The sequence below is a fragment of the Mesoplodon densirostris genome, chromosome 17 (genome assembly GCF_025265405.1).
Source record: "Mesoplodon densirostris isolate mMesDen1 chromosome 17, mMesDen1 primary haplotype, whole genome shotgun sequence".
NCBI lineage: Eukaryota > Metazoa > Chordata > Mammalia > Artiodactyla > Ziphiidae > Mesoplodon > Mesoplodon densirostris.
Window position 1 is genome coordinate 3,461,173 of NC_082677.1, and position 18,856 is coordinate 3,480,028.

General features: G+C 41.2%; 1 protein-coding gene across 1 annotated transcript in view; it reads left to right on the plus strand.

The window, feature by feature from the left end:
- LOC132477650 (phospholipid-transporting ATPase IB) overlaps window positions 1-18,856 on the plus strand; it is a 451,641-nt gene that overhangs the window by 73,976 nt on the left and 358,809 nt on the right. Inside the window, exon 23 of the mRNA XM_060080119.1 lies at window positions 8,414-8,478. Coding sequence (XP_059936102.1) covers window positions 8,414-8,478 — 65 coding nt within the window. The remainder of the gene's footprint in view (window positions 1-8,413; window positions 8,479-18,856) is intronic.

The following is an 18,856-nucleotide window of genomic DNA, read 5'->3' on the forward strand; positions in this document are numbered from 1 at the left end:
AGGATACAAAATTCACAGAAATCTCTTGCATTCCTATACACTAACAATGAAAAATCTGAAGGAGAAATTAAGGAAACACTCCCATTTACCACTGCAACAAAAAGAATAAAATACCTAGGAATAAACCTACCTAAGGAGGTAAAAGACCTGTATGCAGAAAACTGTAAGACACTGATAAAAGAAATTAAAGACGATACAGACAGATGGAGAGATATACCATGTTCTTGGACTGGAAGAATCAACATTGTGAAAATGACTATACTACCCAAAGCAATCTACACAGTCATTGCTATCCCTATCAAACTACCAATGGCATTTTTCATAGAACTACAATAAAAAATTTCACAATTTGTATGGAAACACAAAAGATCCCAAATAGCCAAAGCAATCTGGAGAAAGAAAAATGGAGCTGGAGGAATCAGGCTTCCGGACTTCAGACTATACTACAATGCTATAGTAATCAAGATAGTATGGTACTGGCACAGAAACAGAAATATAGATCAATGGAACAGGATAGAAAACCTGGAGATAAACCCACGCACATATGGGCACCTTATTTTTGATAAAGGAGGCAAGAGTATACAGTGGAGAAAAGACAGACTCTTCAATAAGTGGTGCTGGGAAAACTGGACAGCCTCATGTAAAAGAATGAAATTAGAACACTCCCTAACACCATACACAAAAATAAACTCAAATTGAATTAAAGACCTAAATGTAAGGCCAGACACTATAAAACTCTTAGAGGAAAACATAGGCAGAACACTCTATGACATAAATCACAGCAAGATCCTTTTTGACCCACCTCCTAGAGAAATGGAAATAAAAACAAAAATAAACAAATGGGACCTAATGAAACTTAAAAGCTTCTGCACAGCAAAGGAAACCATACACAAGACAAAAAGATAACTCTCAGAATGGGAGAAAATATTTGCAAACAAAGCAATTGACAAAGGGTTAATCTCCAAAATATATAAGTAGCTCATGCAGCTCAATATCAAAAAAAAACAACCCAATCCAAAAATGGGCAGAAGACCTTAATAGGCATTTGTCCAAAGAAGATATACAGATTGCCAAGAAACACATGAAAGAATGCTCAACATCACTAATCATCAGAGAAATGCAAGTCAAAACCACAATGAGGTATCACCTCACACCAGTCAGAATGGCCATCACCAAAAAATCTACAAGCAATAAATGCTGGAGAGGGTGTGGAGAAAAGGGAACCCTCTTGCACTGTTGGTGGGAATGTAAATTGATACAGCCACTATGGAGAACAGTGTGGAGGTTCCTTAAGAAACTAAAAATAGAACTACTATATGACCCAGCAATCCCACTACTGGGCATATACCCTGAGAAAACCATAATTCAAAAAGAGTCATGTACCACAGTGTTCATTGCAGCTCTATTTACAATAGCCAGGACATGGAAGCAACCTAAGTATCCATCAACAGATGAATGGATAAAGAAGATGCAGCACATATATACAATGGAATATTACTCAGCCATAAAAAGAAACAAAATTGAATTATTTGTAGTGAGGTGGATGGACCTAGAGTCTGTCATACAGGGTGAAGTAAGTCAGCAAAAAACAAATACCGTATGCTAACACATATATATGAAATTTAAAAAAATGGTTCTGAAGAACCTAGGCACAGGACAGGAATAAAGATGCAGACATAGAGAGTGGACTTGAGGACACGGGGAGGGGGAAGGGTAAGCTGTGACAAAGTGAGAGAGTGGCATGGACATATATACACTACCAAATGTAAAATAGATAGCTAGTGGGAAGCAGCCGCATAGCACAGGGCAATAGATCAGCTCGATGCTCTGTGTCCACGTAGAGCGGTGGAATAGGGAAAGTGGGAGGGAGACGCAAGAGGGAGGGCATATGGGGATATATGTATCGGTATAGCTGACACACTTTGTTATACCACAGAAACTAACACACCATTGTAAAACAATTATACTCTAATAAAGGTGTTAAAAAATTCTATTCTTTATTTTATCTTTTAATTGAAGTATTGTTAATTTACAATATTGTGTCAGGTGTACAGCAAAGTGATTCAGTTATATGTACATATTTTTTCTTTTTCATATTCTTTTCCATTATGATTTATTATAAGATTTTGACTCTAGCTCCCTGTGCTATACAGTAGGACCTTGTTGTTTATTTTATACATAGCACTGTATCTAGTGTGTGTATCTGCTAATCCCAAACTCCTAATTTATCCCTCCTCCCTTTCCCCTTTGGTAACCATAAGTTTGTTTTCTATGTCTGTGAGTCTATTTCTTTTTTGTAAGTAAGTTCATTTGTGTCATATTTTAGATTCTACATATAAGTGATATCATATGGTCTTTGTTTTCTCTGACTTACTTTACTTAGTATGATAATCTCTAGGTCCATCCATGTTGCTGCAGATGGCATTATTTCATTCTTTTTTATGGCTCAGTAATATTCCATTGTGTATATGTACCACTGAATTAGGGCGTGTGTTGAGGACGCAGTGTAGACATCTAGACATGGTGTTAGACTTGTCCACATCAGACCACTGGTGACGGCTTTGAGCAGCCCGAGGTCACGCTCCAGATCCAGGAGGATTGTAAGCCTGTGTTCTTGTCCCATGTTCCTCATACCTTCTGTGATATGAACCATTATTGGTCTGTCTCCCACAATAAGGATTGGATATTCTGTACATTTTAGTGCATTCTGTGTGCACATTAGGGTACCCAGAAGGTATTTGGGAAGCACATCAAGTGTCTAGTAGTTCTACTTCTAGATGAAATAAGGAGAAGAGTGCTGAATGCCGGGCACTGTGCTGGGAGTGCTTTCCCTACGCTGTCTTTGGTCTTCACATGTCAGCAGTCTTAGAGCGCCGGGGGCCGGGGGCCATTCAGAGTTTACAAGGTTGTGCTCCACTTAATGACCAAGCTAGTTCATGCTGGGTCTCAGGGCCAATCACTCCTGGTGCAGGGCTCATTTTAAACAGATTCATGAAGCTTTCATGAAAACCCTCTCTGAAATTTGAGTTAGAAAACCCTGGAGAAGGGTACTAAATTTCATCCACTCTAAGACACCTTGTTTTCATATTTCACTGCCTCCAGAGTTGGGATGTCTTATGATTGTTGACTCTTACAGTTTTAACTGGCAACATTTCCCTTTAGAGGTGTTTGGTGCTGTTGGCTGTCTTTAGTATTCGCTCGCTCTCTCTCTCATTTATCTATCATCTGTCCATCCATCTATCCTCCCATCCATCTATTCTCCATCCATCCATTCTCCATCCATCCATCACCTATCCTGCCTCCGTCCATCACTTATCCTCCCATCCATCTATCACCTAACCTCCCATCCATCCATCTATCCTCCCATCCATCCATCTGTCCTCCCATCCATCCATCTATCCACCCATCCATGCATCCATCCATCTATCCATCCATCCATCGTCTATCACAGTTTGAGAATTTACAGTGTAACTTTTAGTTCATACCTTGAAAATAAATACTTAGTCAAATTAGGTTCCAGGATATTTGTGTCTGTTATGAGCCTGTGAGTGTTAGGTAGATGCAGTCATCCTGCGTGTGGCTTTGAGGTCCTTTGGAACTGACACGATGCCAGGACCCTGCTGTGCTGTGCTTGGATTTATGCTAACTAGCTGTGTTTCCAGGAGTTGGAAGTTTTCTTTTTTAGCTTAAAAATTTGGCATCAGCTAGTCTAAAGTGAAATTTCAGCTGTATAGCCTTTGTGAATCATGTAGTCGTCACTTCCTTACCATGACTGGATAAAGCATCATTACATAGTTAGAAAATAGATGTGAAGTTTTCAGAGTCTATAATTTTTTTTCTAACGGAGATAGGATGAGTGAGAACAAAATCCTAGTGCGTGTTCCATTTTAAAGTCATCGCACTGGGAATCGCTTTCACTGTGAACCATCTGAGTTGGAATTTGGCCGCCCCTCCCCCATGTTTTGTTACCCATTATTTGATACCTTTAAATCACATCTATAGTCTTAGAAGTTTAATTTCTGACAGTGAGTAAACGTGGACTTGCCTGCCCTATTCTTGCCCATTGGCAGGGAGACAAGTCCGGTTTTCAGGTGGGGCTGGGGGAACACGGCCACAGCCCCAGTAATGTTCACAGAAAAGTCAGGTGTGTGATTTCTTGATTACCTGCAGCTCTGTTGTTGCCAGATGCTCCCGTATAGGCTTGGGGCACTTATGTTCCCGTATTGGGGACTGAGTTAATTTTGAGACAAACTTAGGAATAAAATAGATGAGAAAATACCAGTTGTGCAGTGTACATGCTGAGCATGGCTGGTGTTAGTAATAGTTACTCATTAAATGTTAGCACAGCATTTGTCATATTACTGCTCAGTCCTTTAGGTAAGTTTAATATTCCCTTTGAGATAGGCATTATCCCCTTTTAAAGATAGAACTGAGGCACAGAGATACCAAGTAGCTTAGCCTGGGCCACACAGGTGTGAGTGCTGAGAATCTGAGCAGGTGACCATGGCACGTGATAATTCAGTTCTCCGAAGGAAAGATGGGCGTCAAAAAGATCAGGGAAGGCTTTGCAGATGAGATAGGTTTAAATCTTGAACCTCAAGAATTTGTTTAAGGCAAATACATAAAGGATGAGAATAGCATGAGTCAGGATGGCCTGGTTTGGGGGAAGATCACAAGGTAAGGCTGAGGCAGCCTGTTCCTACCTGTGATGGAGCCTTTCTGAGAAGCATCTGAGGATCTGGAGGGAAGGGTGCCCAGGTGTGGTTCTGTGGATGAGTCCTTGATATCCTGGTTCTCAGATGGGGAGGGATTCTGCTCTGAGCATCCTTGATTGAGTCCAGAGCAGATGGAAGAGTTCCATTCCTGACGTCTGGCAGTGTGTTTCATACACTTACTCTCAAATATTGAGTGACCAGATTCTCCCTGAAATTATTTACAACCAACAACACACTTGTTGAGGGGTTGGAACCAAGTTGAATCCCACTGAGGGGTAATTTGATGGATCCTAGGTATGTGGTTAGTAGGAATCAATTGTTGCTAACCCTTCCAAAAGTGTCTCTGGAGAAATCTAGGTTGGGATATCTTCGACAATATATGCTTACCACGGAAAAAAGACCCTGATTGCGAGTTCCAAGAGAGGTTTGGTTTGGTCCTGTTTTCTAGTGTGAATGATAATTTTATTTTCTTAAAATCCAGTCCTGCTCTAAGTGCCATAGATGCTATAATATTTTAATTTCTTTGAGTGTTGATTATGCTCAGGTAGTAGAAAGACTAAACACTTTTGTGGTGTGCCGTTAACTTCAGCCGTAGTAAAAAGTGAAATCCCAGAGGTTCCCTTCTCAGTCGTTTTATGGTCGTCTTGTTAGATTGTGAGATTAAAGAAATAGACCACAACTTACAAGTGTGGATTGACATTTCATAACTGGCTGTTCTCCAAGAACTGATCTCATTTTATCCAAAAACATTAGAAATCAAGCACACCGAACTTGGATTGACATAATTTAATTTGCCATGTTAGCTAAGTCACATTTAACTGTGTTAAACTTCCATGGTCTGTCTCGAGCAAGTGTTCTGTGTGATAATTAAGCAAAATCTTGCTCCGTTTTCCAAACTAAAAAAAAAAAAGAACCCGTTTCTTCTCAGAAACCTTGAGTTTTGTGTATTGAAATTCATGAAAGTGTCAGTGGTTTTATTTGTTACCCTCTCCCTTGCAATGGCTAGAAAAATACTTTGAGTTTTTCCATAGTATCTTTATGCAGCTTCAGTTGTCAAGTGGCATTTTACTTAAATTGCAAAATATAAAATCAAGCGGGAAGCGATGGCTTAAGCATTTCAGCTTGCTTCTGCAACCGCTGTTCATATCAAAAACTACCAGCAAATCCTTCTGTGTGAGTTATACTAAATTTGTAACAGTCTCTATTGCGTGAAGTTGCTGGAAGTTTCTGGGGCAAGGGAAGAAAAATGATTAAAGTTCCAATATCCCTGTTTGCAAATGAAAATAAAATATTGACCTCCCTTCTGCACTTAATCTAAGAATTTATAGAAAGGAAGGATATATTTGTAAGATTTTAGTGGGAAACGAAGTTCAGTTATTTTCGTCGTGCTGTACAGAATTTTCAATGGCATTCTGGGAAACTCTCATTCCTCCTCATCACTATTGTTAAAATACAGACTTGAGCAAGTTTGAAAATGTGTGGAAAATTGTGCTGTGTTTCCTCCCTTTAGTTTTCCTCTTAGAGGTTGAACAGGTATTTGCCAATGTGGTCCTGTGATTTTTTTTTTTTTTGCGGTACGCGGGCCTCTCACTGTTGTGGCCCCTCCCATTGCAGAGCACAGGCTCCGGATGCGCAGGCTCAGCGGCCATGGCTCATGGGCCCAGCCGCTCCGCGGCATGTGGGATCTTCCCCGACTAGGGCACGAACCCGTGTCCCCTGCATTAGCAGGTGGATTCTCAACCACTGCACCACCAGGGAAGCCCGGTCCTGTGATTTTAAACTATTCAGTTGTTTTCGCTTTTCAAATGATACGTGAGGTTTTAACCAGCAAAATTATCTCATTCCCTTCACATAATTATCGTTAACTGCCTGGAACAGATCTTCAAGGTATTGCTTTAAGAAAATGACAGTTAGATGAAAAGTCATAATTTTGTGCTTTAAAATTTGTGTTCTCAGGTGGTTTATAATAGTCCTCTCAAATGACACTCATCCGTGAAGGATACACTTCATACATTCCAAAATAAACAAAAATATTTATTTTCTACCCCCCAAAAATACCCCAAGGTTTTTCGCGTCTTAATTGTTGTCTGTCTTGAGTTCTGTTTTGTGCCTGTTAGTAGGGTTTCTTGAGGATGAAAGGAGGACCTTCTGGGTAGAATTGAGCACATCAACGCAGCAGTTCTGTGAGTTGTCCACTAGTTAAATGCTTGTCTCCTTTTCTAGTTAAATATAGCATCTGTGGGAAGGGGTACTTTGGCTCTTCTGCGGAGGAGAACCCAGACTCCTGTTGCCTAAGCATTGGTTAAGGCCCTTCCTTGAGATGGTCACCTGCGTCCTTGTTTTGAAGGTTGACGTTCTTCATGCTGATGACATGTTCCCTGTTTCTGTGATCATTGGTCCATGATCATTGTGAGGACCACTTCTCTGTGTGGAAGGACTGTTTCCTTGACTTTTCTCAATGAGATAAATTAAGATGGAGCTTGGTGAAAAGCACATGTTGATGGCAGCTCTCTTGAGGGGCACCAAGATGGTGGAGGGTGATGTGAAAGAGAGCCCAGGGCCCCGACAGACACCCCTGGACTTAGGGTTGGCTGGGGCCGCCGCCTCGTTCTGCCCAGAGTGTGGGGAGAAGGGGAAGAGTCCGGAGAGGCTCTTACCTTGGTCATTGTGTCACCAGGCATCTCCAGCTGTCACGCGTGTACTTCAAAGTCTGGGTAGGAAAGAGCTTCACAGAAAATGCGTTTGCCTTCCAGGAGGAAAAGTGGAAAAGAGTACCTTGCTTAAATTAACCTACAGAGATACCATTGTCTCAAAATGTAATGGGAATTGTTAAGAATTAGCATTGGGATACTCTTGACTCAGATTTATTTCTTGAAATGGGGGTTGCTTTGAGCTTTCGCAGGAAAAGTGACTCTCTGGGTATCATAGGCTTCCTTAGAAGCCTGCTGTGAGAATTCCCTGCCTTTTTAAAAAGCAAGTGGGGGACCTTGATATCATAGTAGGCACGTTTATGCTGCTTGAGGAGCACCGTTGATTCCATTTGTCTTCCTAAAGCGTTTGCTGTTATTTTAGCGAACCCAAAGCTCATCCTAATACACGGATAACAAGGATAAGGAAAATCCACAGAAAATTGATGAGTAGGGGCTTCCCTGGTGGCACAGTGGTTGAGAATCTGCCTGCCAATGCAGGGAACATGGGTTCGATCCCTGGTCTGGGAGGATCCCGCATGCCGCGGAGCGACTAGCCCCGTGAGCCACAGTTACTGAGCTTGCACATCTGGAGCCTGTGCTCCGCAACGAGAAGCCGCAATAGTGAGAGGCCCGCGCACCGCGATGAGGATTGGCCCCCGCTTGCCACAACTAGAGAAAGCCCTCGCACAGAAACGAAGAGCCCACACAGCCATAAATACATAAGTAAATAAAAATTTTAAAAAAGGCAAAATTCCTTATTAAAAAAAAGAAAATTGATGCGTATTTATTTCAGCCATTAGTCATGAAGACCCTCCTGTCTGCAGAAGTCAGAATCCGTGTGAACTTTCCCTCCCCACCCTCTTGCTCCATTCCTCTGTGTGAGCCCATAGGCTAAACATGGTGATAAGGAAGGTGCAGGAAGGGAGGCTGAACTCAGGGGACGTTGAACGTGGTGAGTTCCTGGCGGGTATGGTAATTTCACGTATGTTGCTCCTTCTTTTATTCTAGGCTATTCCTGCCGGTTGGTGTCCCAGAACATGGCCCTTATCCTATTGAAGGAGGATTCTTTGGATGTAAGTAGCTTTTAAAAAGTTGTATTTGATATAACTGTGTTAAACCCTTTGTTTCTGCTATGACTAATAATCAGGATTTATTTTTTTTTTTTACTAAAAAAACAATTATAAAACTACTCAGTGTGTTTTCTCTTTTTATTTATGAACGGATGTCATAAAGTCATTTCTTTAAACATCAAAATGGTAAGCTCTACCTCTGGTACCAGATATAGGAGTTTTATGTATGTTTTTAGGTGATGGTCATCATTGAAATCCACTTTCTCTTCAGATACAGCTACAGTTTCTGTCATATTAGAGGAAGGAGAGAAGCTTTTTGTGAGAAGCACACTCCATATATAAAAAAGTCTTTCTGGCTAGCTGCATGGTTGAAAGCATACTCTCCCAGTGCTGATAAAATGAACATTAAGAATTTGCAAGGTCTGGAGAATAATATACATCCATGTTAGAGTTATGGTTTGGAAAACGTATGATATTGATGGTTGCAATATTTGTCAACTTATTTGCTTATCATTCTGTGATTCTAAGAATGTTCCTCACTTTGGCAAATCCTAAGAATCCTAAGTAGATGACTTTATATTCTTGATTAAGGGGTACCATGCATGTTAAGAAATGCATTAAGAAGTACAGTAAATATTCCAAACTGATATAAAAAATAGTAAGCCCAGAAAATTGCTTTGTGATAACACATTATTTTATTCACCTAGAATGATGCATTTAAAATGGGGTAGTTTTAATCTGGCTTGACTTCCTGTTAGGATTTCCATTAAGGGATGATGTTCAACTCCGGGTGGTTGCTAAGGAGACTTGCAGGAGTTTCTTTGTGGTACAGACACTAAAGATGATATTCAAGTGTTAGGAGGTGATGACGTTTACGTGGTACTAGGATACACAGGCGCTTAGGTCCCCAGCACCCTACTGCCACCAGCTCACGGAGAATGGTGCAGATATGTACCCACCCCGTCATGGCCTAAAGCTGCTGCTGAGACCCTGGTTGGAGCTGATTTGAGAGTCACCAGTGACCTGCGTGGTGGTTTGATATGAAGATAGGAGCTCAACAGTGAGATTCCACCTGCAGGTCATTTAACAAGACCTTGTTCCTGACAGGTACCCATGGCCACACTTGTAGTCAGTGCCTTCTATTTAAGTGCCAGTGCTCAGAGCAGATGACAGGGTTAGGTACACTTGTAAAGGGAGGCTCTGATGATGAAGCGGACAAGACAGGGACCAAGGAAGTGAACCACGAATCAGAAGCACTGGGCCTGGCTTCCTTACCTCATCTCCTGTGTAAGTCTGAGGGAATTAAGGGGGTCACCTCAAAGACCATCGATTACCTGGCATCCACCCCCTTCAGTTGACCTGTACGTAGGTCCAGGCTAGGACCCCAAATACTTGTAAATGCTCAGGATTTATCCCTGTTTTGAGTGTTTCAACTATTACCAGAATAACATCTAAGCTTTGTAATACAGAGATCAGTGGTCTTGGAAACAAGGCGGGTGACGAAGTGCACCCCAGGGGGCCACTAGATGATATGTTAGGATACCAGTAGAAAATGTCATTTTCTTTTTTCCTCCTGGTTTTTTTTTTTTTTTTTGGTTAAAAAAAGTACTGTGAAATCACAGTATTGCTGATAGCACATGGATTGGCTCTGGCACACCCAATCCTGTTTCTGGTGTGCTAACCAGGGATGGGTCTGGGAGGAAGGGGAGGAGGAGGGGGGTGTGGGGTCCCACAAATAAGAAGGGGTGACGCTGGGACCCTCACTCTTCTATTTGCTTGAAGCTCATTGTGGAATGTTGCCATTTGTGTTACTGGTTAAATGGGTTTACGGACTATATTTAGTTTTGGTTAAACTGACTCTTACAAGGTGCTGGCTTGAAAAAGGTATTGAGATGACAGTCGTGTAAGCAGAAGCTGCAGCGGTGCGGCCTTGCTGGACACGCACGCTGCTAGTTCACGTTTTCTTCGGCTGCTTGATGAATTAAGACAGTGATCAGATCTGACAAGCTAAACAAATTTCAGTATTATCCCCAAGGCTACTGTCATTAATCATGATTCTTGCCCTAAATGTATAACGGTATCTTGAAACATTAGCTGTTGCAAAATGAAGCTATGAATGAGTGAGACTTTAAAAACTAAGAATACTGAGTATGAGAATAAAAATCTACAATTTTATCAGCAGTTTATAAAAAACATGTAATATTCAAATCAGTTACCCTCTCAAATTTCACAGCACCTACTGCTGGCTATTTCTTTTTTTGGCTGCATTGGGTCTTCGTTGCTGCGCGTGGGCTTTCTCTAGTTGTGGTGAGCGGGGGCTACTCTTCATTGTGGTGCGTGGGCTTCTCATTGCGGTGGCTTCTCTTGTTGTGGAGCATGAGCTCTAGGTGCATGGGCTCTAGGTGTGCGGACTTCAGTAGGTGCAGCACGTGGTCTAGGGTTCACAGGCTTCAGGAGTTGTGGTGCACAGGCTCAGTAGTTGTGGCTCGCGGGCTCTAGAGCGCAGTCTCAGTAGTTGTGGCGCACGGGCTTAGTTGCTCCGTGGCATGTGGGATCTTCCCAGACCAGGGATCGAACCTGTGTTCCCTACATTGGCAGGTGGATTCTTAACCACTGTGCCACCAGGGAAGTCCCACTGCTGGCTACTGAATGCTAGACATCTTTTGATATTTGTTAGTAAAAGACAGTAAGGGCCAAGCCATTTGGGGATCATTTGTTTTTTGTGCTGCAATAATTAAAATGAATATGGATGGAGACATATAGAAAATTTTGCCAGCATTTTCTAAGAAACAAGTGATTGAACTAACCATGAAATTTATTTGGAGAAAAGTGCAGTTGTTTTTAACGTGTTAACCTATAGAATACACAAAAAAACTAGTTCTGATGAGGCATTAAAAGAAAGATGAATTGGTAAGGATATATTTGAGCAAAATAGTCATTCTTTAACCCAAAGTTTTATGAAATAAGTATGTGTAATCAGTGATGGAATGAAAATGTAATCATGTAAAATTCATTAATGGCATGTATGGCAGAGACTACACTTCCCAGCATCCCTGGGTCTGGGTGTGGCCGTGAGATTTAATTCTCACTGGTGGAAATGTGACCAGAAGGCAGAGCCTTGCAGGGAGCCCACTGGCAAATCAGGAATGAGGTTTGTAGAATCCCCACTCCTGTATCACAAGCTGAGTGTGGAAGTGTAGGTTTGAGGCTGAGAGATGTTAATTCAGTAACTGGTACAGAAACTGATTTTAAGTATAGAGGAAGTTAAAACAGGAAATTAGGTGCTTGCAAGATTATTGGATAATCCTGGAGGAGAAGTCAGCAAGGTAGGCTTCAAGGTCATACGTCTGTGGCTCTGTTCCCAAGGTCAGGACTCTGTCCTGCTTCCCCAGGGGACTTGAGGAAATCACAGCTGATGGTCCAGCTGCCTTGCACCTGTGAACCTGGGACTGGGTGAGAGAATGTGGAAAACTTCCCCTGTATGAAAAGGAATTCCTCTGTCTTCGCAACCTTAAGCAAGTGTATCTTGTTGCTAGAATTCATCCAGAATCCTGCTGATAAGGGAGTCTGGGAAATGTGGCTTTTAGCTTCCCAGTCCCTGTGATATATATATTAAAAAAAAAAAAAGAGGATGAAAATAGATGCTGAGAGTCAGTCAGTAAACAGTATCTAGCACTGACTCATTTATAAGCAAGAAGTGGGAATCAGCAGGACACAGAATGCTGTAGGATCTCATAGATATGGTTGATGTTTTACAAGTTAGACCTTTAACATACGCTAGGTTCTTTACGGTACTTTGTAATGACATGCAGGGTGATCAAGGGCATCCTGTGGCCCTCGGGAGTTTACTGTTTTATTTCCATTGTTGTCCTCATGACAAAGAACCTGACAGTTATCAGGCTTTAAAGTGATGCAGGATTGCACAATGGTTAAGGGAGCCCGCTCTGGGTTGCCTGGCTGGGTTCACCCCCCACCTGCTGTACGTGGAAAACTCTTTGACCCACAATAAATTCTTAAGTCACAGTCACTATTTCTCTTCTATGTTTTTATGTCTGTGAGTCTCTATATAGATATAGAGAGAAATATAGAGAGATATATAGAAATAGATATACATACATATATCTATCTATCTATCTATCTATATATATCTGAATCACTTTATCTATGTTTTTCAGATTACTTTCCATTATGGGTTATAACAAGACATTGAATATAGTTCCCTGTGCTATACAGTAAATCCTAAAAGTCCAGTTTCCTAATTTGATCTTTTCTCTGACAGGTGGCTCCATGTTCAGTTACTTAAAATATGTTTAAAATACCTAAATACGGGCACATATTCATACCCACAGGCACAGTGCCATTATTTGTTGCTACAGGAGGTGATGTTTATGTGCGCTATGTTGAGGACTTTTTTGGTGTGGCGAGAACACTTTGAAAAGGTACGTTTAGAAATGCTTGCGTTAGGTGACTTTGATTGCGGCACATGTGGGTCCCGTATCTTAGGCAGTGAACCAAACTGCCTCTCCAGTGACAAATGCTCACATCTGTTGAGTGCTTATTCATGAGTGCCAGGCCCTCTCTGGGAATTAGCTCTCTTCATCTCCTACTAACTCTTGAAAAAAGAAAATTTCACTGCCTTTAAGTCTCGTACTAAAATATTTGATTGAAAGTTTCTCTGTTTTTCCTAGCAGCTTGATAATAACTTCCTGAGAATATTTACCTACTTTGTAAGATCACCTTATAACTATATTTGTTCTTCAACATCTTTTTGTGAAGGTAGTAATATTGTGGTATACTAGAAATGTCCCTTAAGCAATTTTTTCCTGATAATTTTAGGCATGTTCAATTAATAATTCCTTTAATCCCTTGAAAGTACTTACATTTATTTATTTATATTAAAAACATTTATTTTATTGAAGTATAGTTGATTTACAATGTTGTTAATTTCTGCTGTACAGCAAAATAATTCAGTTAAAATATATATATTCTTTTAAATTCTCTTTAAAATAAATTTATTTATTTATGGCTGAGTTGGGTCTTCGTTGTGGTGCGCGGGCTTCTGATTGCAGTGGCTTCTCTTGTTGTGGAGCATGGGCTCTAGGCACGTGGGCTTCAGTAGTTGTGGCACGCGGGCTCAGTAGTTGTGGCGTGCAGGCTCTAGAGCACAGGCTCAGTAGCTGTGGCACGCGGGCTCAGTAGTTGTGGCACACGGGCTCAGTAGTTGTGGCGCATGGGCTTAGTTGCTCTGCAGCATGTGGGATCTTTCCGGACCGGGGCTCGAACCTGTGTCCCCTGCATTGGCAGTCATATTCTTAACCACCGCACCACCAGGGAAGCCCCTACGTATACATTCTTTTTCATATTCTTTTCCATTATGGTTTATCGCAGGACGTTAAATAGAGTTCCCCACGCTCTACAGTAGGACCTTGCTGTTGATCCATTCTCTGTATAACAGTTTGCATCTGCTAATCCCAAACTCCCAATCCATCCCTCCCGACCCACCCCATTGGCAACCGTAAGTCTGTTCTCTATGTCTGTGATTCTGCTTCTGTTTTGTAGATAAGTTCCTTTGTGTCATATTTTAGATTTCACGTATAAGTGATGTCATATGATACTTGTCTTTCTCCGTCTGACTTCACTTAATATGCTAATCTCTAGCTCCGTCCATGTTGCTGCAAATGGCATTATTTCATTCTTTTTTTATGGCTGAGTAATATTCCATTGTATATATGTACCACATCTTCTTTATCCATTCATCTGTCGATGGACATTTGGGTTGCTTCCATGTCTTGGCTACTGTAAGTAGTTGAAAGTACTTACATTTAAAGGGCAGAGAGACTAATAAAAAATTCTTTCGGTTATGTGTTAGTAGTAAGTGCTGTTGAGGAATATAAAACAGGATGGGGAGGCATGAAAAGCAAGGAGGGCAGAGGTTACCCTGTTTTATGTTTGATGGTTGGGGGAATTCTCTCTAATAAGATGACATGTGAGCAGACTTGGAGGAAGGGAGCGTACTGTGGGGTTACCTGGATAGGAGTGCATACCCCACTTCACCTGGGATGGTTTCAGTTTACACCTGTTGTCTTGGCATCATTTTAAGAATGCCCCTTCTGACTCCCCAGAGTAACCTGGTTTGGATGGGAAATAATGCCATCAGCCTACAGGGGAACAGTGTCCCAGGATGACGGTTCAGCAGGGGTGCCAAGGCTGATGCTGTATTTGAGCATCATGTGTGGTGGGTCAGGGCGTCACAGAAATGTCAGGGACTTCACCCCATAGCCTTGTACCTCATTGTTAAGACTGGGCTTTTGTGCTGAGTGAGATGGGTGGTCATTGGTGGAGTCTGAGCGAAGAGAGACATGATCTTATTGACCTTTTAGAAGGATATCTCGCTGTTGGGATAGGTGTGGATTAAAGGGATATGAGGCAGAAGCCAAGATCCCGGTCACCAGCTGTGGCTGGAATCCAGGTAGCAGATGATGGGGAAGGTTGGATCAGAGTGTTGGCAGGACCCGTGGTGGGGGGTGATGAGATTCTGGATGGATAGTGTTTTCTCTGTAGAGCTGATGGGATTTGCTAAGACAGTGAATGCGGCTATAAGAAGGATAAGACTCCAAGGGTTAGCATCTGAGCAGTGGGAAAGATAGAGTTGCCATTTCTGAGATGAGGAAGACGGTAGGAGGATCACGTGTTGGGGGAATGAGGGCTCTTTTTGGATGTTTTAGGGTTGAGATGGTCGTTACACATCCCCAGGCAGTTGAATGGATGAATCTGGGAGTTTAGGGTAGAGGTCTGGGATGGAGAGATTCTTGGGAGTAGTCAGTGTACCGTTTTTAAAGCTTTGAGACTTGATAACCCACCCCCCAGGATTGATCAGAGAGAGTGAAGTGGTTAAGAATTAAGCTCTGGGTGTACTTCAGTGTTTAAAAGTTTGGGAGAAGAGAGCCAGCAAAGGAGACAAGAAGATGTGGCCATTGAGGTAAGTAGAGAAAGGGGAGAGGTTGGTCTCCTGGAAACTAAGTGGAAGGAAGTCTGTCAAGGAGGAGGGACGGAACAGCTGGACTACATGATGTTTTATGGGTCCAGTGAGATGAGTTCTGAGAATCTCTTATTGGTTTTAGCAATGAGGAGGTCGTTGGGACCTTTCAAGAGCTGTTTGGGGGACAATGTGGAGATGAATGCCAGATCAGAGTAGACTCAAAGGATTGGGTGGAGAGAAAAAAGGTGTAGAGATTTCTGTGAGTTTTGCTGAAGTTTTTGACAGACCTCTGGTTAGTGAGTTAATCTTTCCTTACTCTGAGGAGCACATGAATGAGTAACTTTCTTCTTCTATTAATGCATCATAAACCATGATTTTTAAAATAAATTCTACCAATAAAAAGTATTCTTAATATTTTCTCTGTGTAAGTGAAAGTGATGGATATTTGTCACCAATGGTCTTGAAATAATGAGTCAATCAGAACTGCCGTGTACTGAACTCTTTATAATCTGATACTCCTAGGGGTTTTTTTGTTTTTGTTTTTCACAAAACATAAAATAGTAGCTACTTAAAAAATGATTCCCATCCAATGGGTTTATTTGTAATAGATGATCCATATGCCCGTGGAACGTCAGGCTTTGTTTGCCTCTAGTCCTGACAGTATCCTTGAAAGCATCCAAGGCTTCGAGAGACAAGCAGGCATGACTTTTCAGGGAGCCTGATGACTTATCACTGCTGGCTCCCCAGGTGGAGAAAATCCGTAACTGCATGACGTGGTGTAGCATGACGGTGTATCATGAAAAATGTGTCATGTCAACAGTGATGGCGGTTCTTACGCTGAGATAACCACCTGCTTTGCTGTGACAGTCGGCCAGGGTGTTGTCAGAGAAAAATGACTCCATGGGAGGCTTAAGTCTGTCGGATTCCTTCGTCAGTGAAGTTTATTCTGTGGTCAGGTTTCTAAACACTGTTGTCCCTGTAAAAGGTAACTTATGTCCACCTGGGGGTGTTTTGTTTCGAATGACGTCCAAGATGTACCTAGGACAGAACCTTGGATGTTGTTCATGTGACTAATGGGAACATAGGCGTCCAGCTTTGTTCCGAGGGTAATTTAGATTTTTTTAAACCTCCTTTACTCCCTTAAAAAATTACTCAATCCATTTAAAGCAGAAAGAATTGATATAAATGAGAGAAAAGAAAAATAAAATTACTTAGAACTCTACTACCCAAAGAATTACAATTAGAAATTTGGGTAATAGTCTAAGAACTTTTTTCTGGGGCAAATAGAGACATATATTTTATATCTATATCTACCTTAGAGAGAGAGCTATATTAAAATATAGATGTCTGTATCTACCTAAATATATATTTATGTATCAATATATACAATTTATACTTATGTTATATGTTTTATTATATAAAACATATATAAAATATATATAAAATATTATATTTTATATAATTAAATATTTTATATAATATTTATGTTTTGGTTCTTCATTCACTAACAGTACAACTATATATATATATACACACACACATATGTGTGTAAGTATATACGTAGCCACTTAAAAAGGGAATTATATACAACAGATACTCTTGTTAGCCTGTTTCTTCTCTCTTAACTGGAATTATATCTCTAGAACAATAAATACTTAGCTACAGCCCTTTTAAGAGAATGACATACATTCCATGTGGTATATATTTCCCTGATTTATTTAACTATTTATTGGACATTGAGGGATGGACCTATCATGTTTGGGGGCCTATCTTATTTTGTTTCATGCTGTTTATTTTCTTAAATTCCTAGGAGTAAGGATCCTAGGTCAAGGGAGATACACCCTTTTGGATGGAAATTATTCATGCACATGGGGACATACACACAAGTACATATATTCACATACCTCTCCTTGTCCTCCATCTAAGTTCTGACAACTTATGTGTAATTTGTTTGCAAGTTAAAAAAGCTTACCACACTTGTGTACAAGTAATATAAATGTTGGAAATTTGGATGTTTTCTTGGTATTGTTTGTGGAATTGAAATCCTCTTGAGTTGAGATTATATTTAACGTGTTCTAAATTTGAAGCTATTATATCAGAATGAATTCTTAGGGCTTCCCTGGTGGCGCAGTGGTTAAGAATCTGCCTACCAGTGCAGGGGACATGGGTTTGAGCCCTGGTCCAGGAAGATCCCACATGCCACGGAGCAACTAAGCCTGTGCGCCACAACTACTGAAGCCCGCACGCCTAGAGCCTGTGCTCCACAACAAGAGAAGCCACTACAATGAGAAGCCCGCACACCGCAACAAAGAGTAGCTCCCACTCACCGCAACTAGAGAAAGCCCGATGCAACAACAAAGACCCAATGCAGCCACACAAAAAAAGAAATAAAAGAAATAAACTAAAAAAAAAAAAAGAAAAGTGAATTCTTAATAGATGGTTGCACAGCTTTTAACTTGAAATGCTGATGAGTTTTCAATTTGTACGCATTGTTTCTGCCTTTCCTATCTGGAGTGCCATGCTAGGTGTCACTGATTTTGCTTTTGTTTGGATGAGCATTTTCTTTTAAATCTTTCAACAGGAGAACAGTTTAAAATGCATGATTTAAGAACATGTTGAAGAGAAAGAATTCCTTGGCCCATGAAAACCGAAGCTTACTATATAAATAGGAACAGGAGTATTCTCTCTTTGAGATGAGCTCTCCACTCTGCTTTCAGTGGGGAAATTCTTTTTTGTTGTTAATAAATTTTTTAATTTGTTTTTTATTTTTGGCTGTATTGGGTCTTTGTTGCTGCCCGTGGGCTTTCTCTAGTTATTGTGAGCGGGGGCTACTCTTCGTTGCAGTGCACAGGCTTCTCATTGCAGTGGCTTCTCTTGTTGTGGAGAATGGGCTCTAGGCGTGCGGACTTCAGTAGTTGTGGCTTGCGGGCTCTAGAGCGCAGGCTCAGTAGTTGTGGTGCATGGGCTTAGTTGCTCCACGGCATGTGGGATCTTCCCGGACCAGGGCTCGAACCCATTTCCTCTGCACTGGCAGGCAGATTCCTAACCACTGCGCCACCAGAGAAGCCCCTTCAGTGGGGAAATGCTTGATTTATTAACATACTGCTGTGTCTCCTTCACCCAGTGTAACCATCTAGTCTTTTTTTTCCCTGTTGCAGAGAGGCTTTATTCCAATAAAAATTTGCTTAATCAGTCTAATGAACGATGTGCAAGATCTCTGGTGGAAATGTCTCAAACTCTATTAAAAGACATTAAAGAATATTCAAATAACGGAAGTGTATGTCATATTCACGGATAGGGAAAGTCACTATCACGAAATTCAAATTCTCTCCCATCTAATCTTAAATTCAAATTATAAACATCCTGGAAAATGTTTTAGTCCATCTGGGCTTATTCCTTCGG